The sequence below is a fragment of the Acipenser ruthenus genome, chromosome 13, assembly GCF_902713425.1.
Source record: "Acipenser ruthenus chromosome 13, fAciRut3.2 maternal haplotype, whole genome shotgun sequence".
NCBI classification, from domain to species: Eukaryota; Metazoa; Chordata; class Actinopteri; order Acipenseriformes; family Acipenseridae; genus Acipenser; species Acipenser ruthenus.
In genome coordinates this window covers 9,332,204-9,345,627 of record NC_081201.1, presented here as the reverse complement: position 1 = coordinate 9,345,627, position 13,424 = coordinate 9,332,204, and the positions used below count along the sequence as shown (strand labels likewise).

Below are 13,424 nucleotides of genomic sequence, written 5' to 3'. Positions count from 1 at the left end.
GAGGCGCTGTCGATCCCACGCAGGACACCACGTGTCACAAAGACAGCCGGAGTGGGTGGCGTCAGCCCAGAAACAGGAACACAAACGACAGAGAGATGGGGTTTTGGTGAGGCTGAACGCGTGATCGCGTTCAGCATTTAATAAACAGAACAGAAAATAAAAGGTTTGAACAGACAAAAACACGGGACACGGCACTACACGCCAAAAGAAACATATAAACAAAACGTACTAAACACTTAACAAACGGTGCACGGAGAGACAAACAAACACGGTGAGTACAAACACTTCTAGATATTATTTTCACTTTACTACTTTACGTTCTCCTTCTCTCTCACCCGTTCTCCACTCTCGAACACCCAACCCTGAGTGCAAGAAATGTGCGTCTATATATACTATTGTGCTGGGATTCAGTTACTAATTAATTATTCACTTGAATCCCAGCACGTGAATTAATTCTGTGCAACCCCGTGCTCACATATTACATTTAACCAGCACGTGAAGTGATTTGTGCTCTCCTCGTGCCTAAATACAAATCTACACTTTAAATACACGTGAAACACAGACCCGTTTATATCCCGTGTACCAATCTATACACCAACATTTACACACGCAACATACAACACATAACACAAATGCACACAGGGGCGGGGTGCTTTGCCACATTGGCACACACTAAAATGTTCAGCTATTAACTTGCCAGGCGCCAGAAACCATGTTTACAGGTCAATCTGATAAGCCATGTTTGATCAGACTTAAATCTGCCTCTGTACACTAAAAATTGCAATGACTGGTCATGTTTTTCTAGATCAATCTTAAAGTCCATCAGCCAATAATAAGCTATTTTCAATTTGTTGTCTTTTATTTTGTATATCTGTATAAACAGAGGTAATCTTTCCCATATGAGATAATATTCCTTGTGTTAGATTAATTTGGTTACCTAACATAAATTGCTGCTCAGTTGGAGCCTATTGGCTGGAAGCATCACTCTGGGAAGATGTTGTTTTAACATTTCGAAAGTCTAACGTTGCTGAGAAAACTGGCTCTGCAGGGAAGCTGCTGCAGTGAGTGTGAGACACTGAAAGCAGCAGGGTTAGCTTCTCAGACTCTTAACATCATTCTGAGTGGCATGGGTCCAGGAACATGAGGTAACTCCATTGTCAGTGAAGCTGAATGCTTCGATGCCCCTAGTAGTTTGAAATGAAGAGAGAAAGTTTGAACCTGGGAAATGGCCCAGTTTTATAGGCCACCATGTTAATGTAGGGCCCTATGAAATCCGCATTAACAAGAACAGAACACAGACAGAATCAAAAGAATAACGTGGAATCCAGCGCTGTACGAAAAAATAATAATAACGGAAAAAATGCATTTGGCAGTATTAAGCTTGAAATTACATATTAAGGTAAAATGTGAAACCTTTGAAATGTGCATGCACTGTGTGCAGTACAGGGCAGGTAGTCATAGCTACCGTGCTGCAGGATGGGCATTAACTGCTGGTCGTTGCTAAGAGACGCAGTGCAGAGCAGGATTTTTCACTGCACTGCAGACTAAGTTACCTCACTAGTAAAAGACTTTCAAAAATCCTTTTACAACTGGAAAATCCTTAGTTAAAAAGCTTAGAAATGAAAAAGTAATACCAAAGTTAGTTGAGTACGATAAGTCAGTTCCCTAATGACAGCTACGAATCGGGTGGTATGTTTTAACGTTGTTATATTATTTTTTTATTTAGTCATTCTAACTGAGTTGTGGTTGCACTATCTCACCAATCCTCTTCCTGGTGGCCAGTGATGGTCATGAGACAAACTATAGGTGACATCTGCCGTGGCATTAGGTGGACACTATCGTCCTTTCTTTAAGACCTTTGGTAGAATGGATCGTATGCAAGAGAAAATGTCAAGACTATGTAACTATGACAAACATGTTGGTCTGAATATTAACATCAAGAATCAGGTGATCCATCTTAACCTACCATCTGTCCCTCCCATCACTTTACCTGAGCAGCATAGTTAGTAAGGACTCTGAGACTAGTAAGGACATCAAAGCTAGACTAGTGAAAGCCAGATACGTCTTCTGGCAGCTTAAGGAGATCTGGAAGAGCCAGGTTTTTAGCTGTAAGTACAAGATAAGATTGTACAGCAGTAATGTGAAGTCAGTCTTACTGTATGTGCCTGAGAAAGATCTCCAGCTTTCACACCACCAGGCTGTGGAGGATCTGCCAAATGTTCTGGCCAAGGAAGATCCCCAATGAGGAGCCCCTTCGAATCACCAGAATTGTTTGTGGATGCCTACAAAGAAGTATGTAATAGTAAAAGCATAGCAAAGTGTAAAAAAGGCATAGGGATGCATTGTAAAGCTCAGAGAGGTATGGTGTATCATTTTTAAAATATGGTAAATGTATAGTACAACCATGGGAAAACTGCAAAATGACTGTCCAAATTTACCTTGGTTAATTTTTTTAAGGGAAGATTAGGCTGGTAACCTACTTTTAAAAATGAGGTGTACTGCACAGTATAGTGTGCTGTACTTGGGATTAATGAAGACCTCTTTATTAGATCCATGCTGCAATGTTTTTTATTCATTCAGAGGGTCTGTAAGGCTAACAGGATCTTTTGAGAATACTGCAGCGTAAAATGACATCTGAGAGCTGAGTCCATTTGGAACTGATTGTGCAATATCATTATCTAGCCAGTGCTTCGGTCAGCTGCTGAGTTATCTCATCGTTGGCCTTTTAAGTACAGAAAAGCCAATGGATTTGAAATGCATGGATAAACAGACTGTCATGCGTTTGTGCAGTCATTGAAAGTCTAAGAAGGGATTTTGAAGATTCATATTATAGGACTGGATGTTCACCAAATTCCTGTTCAATGTAAAAGCTGAAGAAATAATCCATAAAAAATAATTTATAGATTAAATTACTTGACCGTAGGGTAGTGGTAATGCGGTGAGACAGAAAAACATCAATCAATCAAATCCTTTATTGTATGGGCCAGCTGAGAACAGGTAAGGAACAGTGGTGGAGAAATAGACTTGACCAGGATAGAGCTTTGTTGACCTGTATTATATCTATATACTTGTTGCAGTTTGGTCTGTTTTCAGATAGCTGTTCTTAACTTAGTCACTGTACCTGAAGTATTAGGGGAATTTCTTTTAATCAGTTTTTCTAAGGAAAGCGTTTCATTCAGTGAAACAGTGGCATGGAATATTTAGAGATAATCTGCACCACACAAACCAATCAAAAAAGGTATTTAAAATGTGAATGAATGGGGGAAATGCTCAATTATTTCCAGCAGGGTGGTAAGTTAATAATAATGGCTGTTTAGTGAAGACTGATCCACGTTTGAGATCACAGGAGGAAACCGCTGGTTAAGAAGGCAAATTGTATCACCAGGGCAGGGAGTCCATGGCACACAACAGCTACAGTCTCAATTTCATTTCTTCGATAGTGAATGTTGGAGGTGCCCATAATTACGTCCTTTATTACATTATTAATAACCTTAAAGGGACTGGACAGTTGGAAGAACAAGGTTGTGGTAAATAGGCAGTTTCCACAATTCTATACACAATGCATGTAGGTTATGGTAACCTACGTGTTTTATTTTACCAACACTATTAATGTGTAAGGCTATATCTATGTTATTAACATAACTTGTTTTATTCTGCATTATTCGTCAGGGTCGTTTTGGCAAGCAACCCTCAGCCAGAAACCGAACCACGGCTTAGCTCTTTTTGTGTTTTTAATTTTCTACACGATAGCCTGGTCTGGAACAATAAGCGAGACATATCCAGTCACATAGTTTATGAAACATGAGAGTACATCTCTGCATTCATTATTGCATTTCATAAAGGATAAATATTAAAACAAAATGCCTTTTAAGACACTGATACTTGAAACCCATACTATTCGCACGGTGCCTGTTAGTGCCATGCATAAATATTTGATTGGAAACTGTGGCTATATTGCACAGTACAGTCGGGAGGCCTCTCTGAGGTCAGCACAGGCAAAACAATTTTTTCAGTTTGTATTCTTTACACAAGGTCATCTATATAGACCAAACATGTTGAAAGGATAGTTAAATAAATGTATGTCCTGACTACAGAACAATGTATAGAATAGAATAGAAGGAAGTTGTAAGGTGACTTTTTTTTATTAGTAGTTGTTCTATCTCAATGGCCAGTGGTAACTGGAGAGAAAGTAAGAGGTTGCTAGGAGACCGAAAGATACTGCAAATGAGACATGCACAGCACATCACAGCATTATGGGAGGTTTCAAGAATTTAGGAAACACTTGGAGGTTAGACGGTTATAATGTAACTACAGGTACAGTATATGTGCTGGGTTTTTGTACGGAGGTATAGATATACAGTATAGATGCTTATAATAAGTAAATGGGCGTACATTTTTACTTACTTAAGACACATGTCTACAGTAATTATTTAAGACTGCAGCAACTGAAGAAAGGTTTTGAACCCTAAAACCAGAGTGTGTGCAATTACTCTGGCGAAAGATGTGCAAAAAAAAATAAAAAAATTCTGTGGCCTTGATATTATATTATTATATTATATTGATACTTTCTTTCACAAATACTGATACCCAGAGTGCAAATTACGTTAATACATTACTGTTCCATTAGGTTTAATTTGATTATAAGGCTGTAAAGTCAACGAGAAAGCTTTATGTGTTCGGAAGAATCTAGTATAGTTTTATATTGGCCCGTCTTTCTGCCCCTCTGCTGAGATGTCTGTCATCGGTTGCCAGCAAAGACTCACACTATCTGCAATCTCAAGACACATTGTAGCATTTCCAGCTCTAATTCCCATCTCAAAACAAAAATGATTGATTTATTTCCTCAGGACCATGCATATGTAAAACAACATATTCAAACAAATCCTTTAAAGAAGAGTAATAACCAACCTCTCCTCCCACCAATAAAAGAAGCATAGAACCTTAAAGCAAAAGTACTGCATTTAAAATGAAAGTCTAGGGTGTAATGAAAACATAAAGTAAGTTACCAGTTAGAATTCATTTTAGGGAAACAAATTGCAACCACATGTTTCATATAGCAGATTAGTTTCAGCAGATTTAATTAAAAGGTATTTAAAACCAAAGGCTGGATTTTACTTATGGAACTCAAATCTGTTCCATATGTACTATAAGCCATTTACTTGTGGGTAAAGTACTTTTTAATGACTTGCCCCCCAGTACTGTTTGTTCTTGTATCCATTGTTTTTTGCTCTGGCTCTTTGTTTCATTTTGGTGTTAGATGGCCCTCTGCTGGCTTCAGTCTATTTTAAATGGTAAGATGTTGTCTTTTTACAAGCATAGACACATTACACACATAGTCACACATAAGAATTGAAAAAACACAAAACCCTCATCAAAGGAATAGTATTTTTTAAAGCAAGTTACACCACAAGAGTGAAATGCCTGATATCCATTTGTTCAATTAAAAAGGCTCCTGGAACATCAGCAACTCCAGAAGTATCTACCCACAAACAGAATACAAAGGCTCAGACTCGTATTTAGTATCTGTAGTTTAGTGTTTTAGTTTGGTTGGCTAGCGTTTCATCGATTTAAGATCAGGACTGAAGAAATTTAATATTTTTTAGTTTATTAGCATTAAGTTTAGAGAATGGGGAACATGCTGTTTTATTAACAATTCATATGATAAGAGAATATTTAAATGCAAGATGTAACAGGATCCTGTACATTCGTTACCATTATTTTGCTAAAAATGCATAATATGCCACATGATGGTTCATTTCAGGTCTTTCTGTGAGAGCATTCTGGGACTGCAGACACAATAAGTCAAGCCCTTGTGTCAGTTGTTTTTTTAACGCCACTGTGTTTCCAGGTAAACGGAGTGAACATTGAAGATCTAAAGCACTCAGAAGTGGTCGCTTTTATCAAATCCAGCGGGGAGGAGGCCAGGCTGCTGGTGGTAGACCAAGAGGCAGATGAGTACTTCAAGAAACTGGGGGTGACCCCCACAGACAGCCATGTCAAAGGTGGGGAACATTGTACTCTCTGGATCAAACTGGAGGACAGCCAGAGCGGATAATGACAAAAATTCAAGTACAAAACAGATTTGTACTTTAGCATGCATTAGACTGTTTTGTATCTTGGGAGCATGTTGGAACAATAAGGGAACCCCACACACAGGTTGCTAATATTATGTGTATTAGCCCTTATGCATGAGGTGGTGAATTTGCATGATTCTGCCTCTGTTCCCTCACTTGGTAAAACTAATTTAGTACCCTCCCTTCTGATCTGACCTGAACTTGCTTTACTCAATGCCAACTCTTTATACCGTCTTTGTATATTATCTTCAGATAAATCCACCTATTGCCTGTTTTTCTTTTGGATTTGGACAAGATATTTTAATGATATCATGCTTATCAAACTGTTTACCGTGATTTACATTTGAGCAGGTAAAATAATCCCTAGACCCAGAATTTACTGTAATAAAAACGTCCCGATTCATGCTGCTGCCAGCAGGGTAAACGGCAGAAACAATTGAGATCTCATGCCGTGAAATACAGTCAAACATGTGCTTCCTGATTGACTGTCTTGCTTTTCACAAAGTCAACAATCCAGACAGTTCAGAAGTAGAGTAAGCTGATGATCTGGCCCTGCTGCTAGATACCCATGCCTTTTAAGTGCAAAGTGCAAACAGTTTGAGAGCCTCTTTCCCAGCTGCAGTGGTATAGCCAGGGCTCTGATATGTCAGATTGCTTTTGCCAAGACCAGTTCCAGCTCCAATCTGGCTCTGAAACAGTAGCTGTATTATAGCAAAATGTGGTGGTGGGGGGGGGTGCTTTGTATGCATTAGCTCGTCCATTGTGGGGTGTTTCATCTGTGTTTGCATGCTGTCTAAATCTCAGCATCTGGTGTGCATAACAAACCGACAGAAGCTTAACGAGATCTGGCTGATGAATAGGTATGAAAGGATGGGAAACCAACTTGAATTTGAATCAATACAAAACTTGTCGTGTACTATAGTACATTTGTGCTCAGCAGTAACTGTATCAACATTTCTTTTACAGACATTAAATTCACCAGGGCAGAAATCTGGTTTAATACATCAGACAATACAGCTGATTTAATACATCATACAACTACTGGTTTATTACATCATACAATACCACTACAGTGTCCAGACAGACTTTTTGCTAAACTTTAGCAGGCCCACATACTTGGTGTGTCATTGACACCAGATGTTTTGTTTTTTTTTTTCCTTTTTTATTAGACCCCCTGCCTCAGCAAATTCCCAATGGGTCCCCAAAGACACAGGTGAGTGAATTGAATGCCTGTGAGCGGGGCAATATTGCATTATTATTACTTAAGACAGAGCCCTTTTATTTATTTTGTTTTGAAACATCACCTTATTTTTGAATTCCTGTGCTATGTGGACCTTTATATGTAGATCAAGGACATACATCATGTGCAAAAGAGTATAAACACATTTTAGTAGTTTTATACTCTACACTGTAATGTTTATTTTGTGACACTTGTGTTTTTGTGGTTCAGAAATATAGATATATATCCAGTTTAGATCTTTTTTTTTTTGGTATAAAGAAAGCTTAATTTAATTTGAAATTTATATTTTCAGTAAAACAGCTGAGATTGTTCTTTCCTATTTTATTTTCCAAAAGTTCCTAATGAGCTGGAGAAATAATAGAATGTTCTTGGGTAAAGTTTATTGTTTATTGCTCTCCCAATGCAAGTCCAAATCTTAATTGTCTGTTTTTTCCTTTTTTTTTAAATGCATAAAATGATGCTAGCAGTCTTCTAAGGTATGCCAAGTTAAACTTGTAATTTTGAAACAAAGTAACCATCTATCTTTTTCTGTATTTCTGATCAGCTCAATGGAAGTTCAACACCAGAATCTTCTCGCCGAGAAATCACCAGTCCAGAGATTGCAAAAGAGGTAACTGAGACAGGGCTGTTTTTTCTTCTGCAGGTGTACTTTTCAAATTTGTCTTATGATCAGTGCCTTCATTGTGTCAGTTTTGTGTGTCTTAGTGAAACAAGTTTTATATAAATCCAGAGACTGCAACAAAAAAACTGTCTTGAAATACAGTGACATTCTTTTCACTGCAGGAAAGCTTAAATATTATGAAATATGGATCTATTTATTACATAAACGACGTACAAGCCTGGTCATCTTCATGTTAATTCTAATAATGTATCTCAATAGTACCATAGAGAGAGTTGAATACTTGAATACTTTTTTTGTAACTGCTTTGGGTTAAAACAAATGTTTTCTGAAATTTCAAAATATTAATTTCAAAACCTTGTCAATCCAATCTGGTTTGCATGTGCTAACCTAACTAGCAATTAACAGTAACTTTTTTTTTAAGCTAAAGTATAATTTAAACATTTTGTTTTCATAAAGTGCCTTAGGGACATGGAGCCTCCCTGTACTCACTGCTGGGTCTGTACACTTTGCTGCCACAGGCTCTGCACACTTTGGAATCACTAGGTCCCTAATGTAATACTTCCTTTGTCACTTGTTTTAACCCTCATCTCCTATCTGACTCTCTCTTACTGGGTTTCTCTGTTTGCTTCTTTGATATATCTGGTGCAGGTTTGGCTGTTTTATTAATATGCATTGCTTAGAAACGCAAATTGCTAGCATGTATGTTTTGCAGGTGAAGGCTTGTTTTTCTCCTTTTGTGGTGGGTATTTTAAGGTGCATTTTTTAATTGTAAAAACGTATGAAATGGTTGCCTAGTGAAGGATAGGGTGAGATAAAGTCTCAATATTGACCCTCTTCAGATTTGCTTCATATTTTAAGAAACTGTTTTTATGTGTCAAAAATATTACTACTTTTGATATTTCTATTTATTCATCATAGATATTTGTCTCTGGCTTTGAGCTTTAATCATTCTCTGTGCTTCCTGTCAGTATAGTATAGTATAGTATAGTATAGTATAGTATAGTAACTGGTTGAGCCAACAGTGTTGAGTTCAAAGTCACACATGATTCCCCTGCTATCAGGAAGCTCAAACAATGGCTAAACAGCAAGGTTTGCTCAAAGCTCCCTGTTTTAAATCCCAATAGTGGAGCCACATGACTCCGAACCACTCAGAAGGATTTCAGCCCTCATGAAAAGGGAGAGTGAAAAGCAGTCTGGAAGGCTTTGGAAGCAGAGTGCACAGTAGGTCAGGGATGCCCAACCAAGAAGAACCCAGTGGGCTCTTGAAGAGCCTGAAAATCACAGACATGAAATTGTACAAATTTTAAACATTTTCATAAAATGATTTAATGTTGTACTTATTAAACATTTAACATATGGTTTGACATTAGCACTAATCTTGGATTGCTTTACTTAAAACCACACAAACACAACAAATTAGAAAATAAATACATTTTGCTGCCTTTTTTACTTACCTTCTACCAAAAGCACCCATTAACAACTGTAAATGGGATGCCTCATCAAAAGAGCCATCAGTTGGATTTAAAGGACAACAACCAAACCTAACCAAGCACAGCAGCAGCACAATTCCTTTATATTCTTTGCAATTGTTTACTTTTTTGGATTTTACATTTTTTTCTTTGAATTGGGAGAAGCCCATTCCTCCTGTTTTAACACTGTAGGTTCACTCCCTGTGCAGAAGGTTTTAAAATCCCACCTGAGACGCATTTTAATTTCAGTTGGGGTAATCTTATACCTGTTGCACAGAATACCAAGGAACGAGTTGCCTAATTGTTAATAAATAAACAGTAAGCCTTGGTTATTGCCCCATTGGGTAATCTTTTAAAACATAAATTCATTGTCGTTTTTACTCTTGAGCACAGATTAAAGAAGTTACCCACCAGGACCCTTTCGCAGAGAGTGGTCTCAGCCTGAGCCCCACTGCAGCTGAAGCTAAGGAGAAGGCACATGCAAAACGAGCAAAGAAAAGGGCCCCCCAGATGGACTGGAATAAGAAGCATGAAATTTTCAGCAACTTTTGAAAAAAAAAAAATAATTCAGCTTTTTCACTATTTAAAAATAACAATAACATCAGAAGCCACATAAATTGTGTTTACAAACTTCTGGGAGAAAAAAAGAGAGGACACTGAAAGATTTTGGTTTCTTGCGGGACAACGTAATCAGACATTGTTTCTCGCTTGTGCATATAACAAGTACATTAACGTGCTTTGTGACTGATTGATTAAAAAAAAAGATTGATTTGTTAGTTTCTTTAACTGAACTATTTACAAAAGTAGTGGATGTGCTGTACAGTAAATGTGTATTGCTTTTTTTTGGTCATTTTAGTTTTTTCATAAAAGATTGAATTATGCAGAGATATTACTTGTCTGTCTTGTGCAGAACTGAAGCAATTGGATTGTGTTGAAAAAGGACAATAGCCACATAACTTGTGAAGTATGTTTTCTCATGTGATGCTCAAGGTTTCATAGCTGAAGAGAAAGTGAACCACTATGAACCACAGTGTTTAAGTTAATTGAAAAGAAGAAAAGTATTTTCTTGTAAGCTAAGATTGTCATCTGTGTATTATATAATGTTAGTATGTGTTTGTTAAACTAGTATGTACTTTAGTAGTTATAATAAGGAAGCCTTTTATATTACTCAAGTCTAAATAAACTGCACATAAAAATGCACATAAAGTCATCATGTGCTTAAAGGACAAGACCAAATGGACTAAAAAGAGAAAGATTTTTATTTTTTCTGTATAGAAAGGGCCAGATGAGCTCTTGCGTGTACTTTGCCTTGTGTTTCACAGATGCCATGTTGACAGGCGACTGGACACACTAGAGGCATTAGGGTTTGTTTCTATATAAGTGTTAAACTGACCAGATCTCACATTGGTGTTCAAGAATGAAAATATATTGCATAGCTGTTTCAGATGCCATTTCTACTTTAATCAGATGACACACCTGAGCTTGTTGTCTATCTATTGTCGCCAATAAAGTCTAAAAAAGCAGTTTAAAAAAACCCTTGATATGTGAAGTTCCAAGGCCCTGCCATGTAAAATAATCCTGCTACATTTTGGATTTCTTGTTTTTATTCCAAGATATTCCAGAATCTCTTTGCATTCTTTCCACACATTAGTCTTGCACGTTAACTAAACTGTAGCCATGTAGTATTGGCCCATTCCTGGCCGAGCCAGCTCCTATTACTTTTTGTTGGTTTTCCATAAAAGGCATTTAAATGTACAAGTGCATGTAATAAATAAGTAAATGTTGAGCAATATTAATTTGTTAAAATATCATTGATGTTGGTGTTAACATATTGGCACATCCTGTCAAATCTATTCTATTTACAGTGTATTGTTTAGTTTAAAACACTAAAAAGTGAACACCTCTCTCCTGTAGCTCATGGGTCTTATTGCAACCTGACATCAGAAGGTGCACAAGAGAATAATATCATATTCAATCTGCTGTGGTATTGACAGGTGATGTTAATTCCATTAAAGAAAATCTCCAATCTGCATAATTTCATTGAACAGAGCAACGCCTCCTATTTTTGAAGCATAAAGTGCTGAAATGTATGTTTCTTTTTTCCATCACCTCTGTGCTCTGGAGTGACTATTGCTATGGTTTTTCCAGTGTTCCTGTGCTGAAAATGAATTATGAAAAGCTTGCCTTACATGAATAGCACAGCAAGTGATACATTCATCTGTATTGGGTTTTTTTATTCATTTGAGTTTCAGTATCAAGTAAGGGAAAGCAGATTCAGATTATAATGAGCAATAAACAGGTTTCACTGTTCAAGTTGTTATTTGTACAGCGTGTCTGTTACACACTCAAGTATTTGGTGTTATCTTGCAATTAGGGGTCACACTGTTACCTTTCTGCTACAAGGCCCCCATGCATTACATTAATACATTGTTCAAATCGGTGCATAAATTATTAGGGGGAGGAATTACTAGCTTTTGATTCAGTTTGAGCAGTGTACTGTGCTTCTAGTTTCTGCTAAGCATTCGTGTGTGTGTGTGTGTATTTATATATATATATATATATATATATATATATATAGTAAAAAGCGCATTTAAAATTACTACAGGTCACACGACCAATCCTTATAAGCAGCATGAACTGTGTATTAAGTGAATTATTCAGAAGCCACATAAATGAACCATCGAGCAGTTGAAGTCAATACCTGCTGTGAATGCAGTCACATTATCACAGACACTGGCATTTCGAATAGGTGAATTATTTCACTGTTTTACACACTGTTGTCAAACTCATTAGAACAGATACACTGACAGCAGGACCTGTGTGTGTGTGTGTGTGTGACTTACTTCCTTTCTGGAGAAACACTAGTAGACCAGTGTTTCCAGCAATAGTGGAACTGGAACAAATATTGCACTGTGGTCCTGATATGGTACCACGCTGTTACTGATACATTAGTGCAATTGTATTGGATCATACCCTATCAAATTATGAAAATGTGACCAGTTTGGAACCATTGCACTAGTGGCTGATGCCACTGCAGTTGCTCCAGTTCTACTCTGCATGTAGAACCATTGCATTACCAATGTACTGCTACTGTCTTCACTGCCATAGAAAAGGAAAGGGTGTTGATACAAGGTTTGACTGAACAGTTTAGCTCTAGCCTTTACAGGAATTATGCAACATATTTTTACTGACTTGATATACACAGAAATGGAGTTGCATTTATGTTATTTTCCAGATTGTGTTTTATACTTATCTTTAACTCAGAAAAGAAACTAGCTCTTTGCACTGATTTGACAGTACGGTCTTTATGAAATTGTTTCATAATTATTAAATATTATTTCACCAAATTAACCCCCAATATTCTTGTTCCAGAGAGTCCCTAGCTCCCGGTACCACATTCAGGTGGTATGAAGGTTAGCAGGGTTTTGTTGTTTTATTTTTTATGGATATCTCCTGTTATTAAGCTTACAGGGCCTTGCACAGTAGCTATTGTATCTCATATAAAACGTACCACTGTAAATTGCAACCAGTACACAGACTAAGCATGTCAATCTGTACCTGTGTATTTCATTTAACCTGTAACCCATATGTGTAAAAACAAAAGGTCACACAATGCTGTATTTTTCTATGCATCTCGGATTTCCTGGGTTCTGTCGAAGAAGACAGTTCGATTGTTTGTATGACAAATTCTGTCTATTGTACAGTACATTGTTAATAATAAACATTTATTTCAAAGTAAGAATAATGAGCTTTCATTTGAGTGGACAAAATCTTGTTGAACCTTATGAAATCTTTTTTGTGGGCTCAATAATTGGAGGGAAGGAGAGCTACAGTATACGTCATACTATATAACGTGTTTGTAATACAGGGCTAACTTTCTTTGGTATCTGGACCACCCCAATAGTTACAGTGGCACGCTGCTGATTATTCTCAACTTGTTTGGGATACAGTATATTTAAACATATGATATGACAATTAAGGGCTGCAAATTTGAAATAAATAAATAAAAAAAGCAACTT

General features: G+C 37.1%; 1 protein-coding gene across 1 annotated transcript in view; it reads left to right on the top strand.

The window, feature by feature from the left end:
- Window positions 1-11,197, top strand: part of LOC117418526 (Na(+)/H(+) exchange regulatory cofactor NHE-RF2-like) — a 58,903-nt gene extending 47,706 nt beyond the window's left edge. Inside the window, exons 4-7 of the mRNA XM_034031671.3 lie at window positions 5,849-6,002; window positions 7,244-7,287; window positions 7,859-7,924; window positions 9,799-11,197. Of these exons, the coding sequence (XP_033887562.3) occupies window positions 5,849-6,002; window positions 7,244-7,287; window positions 7,859-7,924; window positions 9,799-9,957 (423 nt within the window). The 3' untranslated portion in view covers window positions 9,958-11,197. The remainder of the gene's footprint in view (window positions 1-5,848; window positions 6,003-7,243; window positions 7,288-7,858; window positions 7,925-9,798) is intronic.
- Window positions 11,198-13,424: the final 2,227 nt, after the last annotated feature.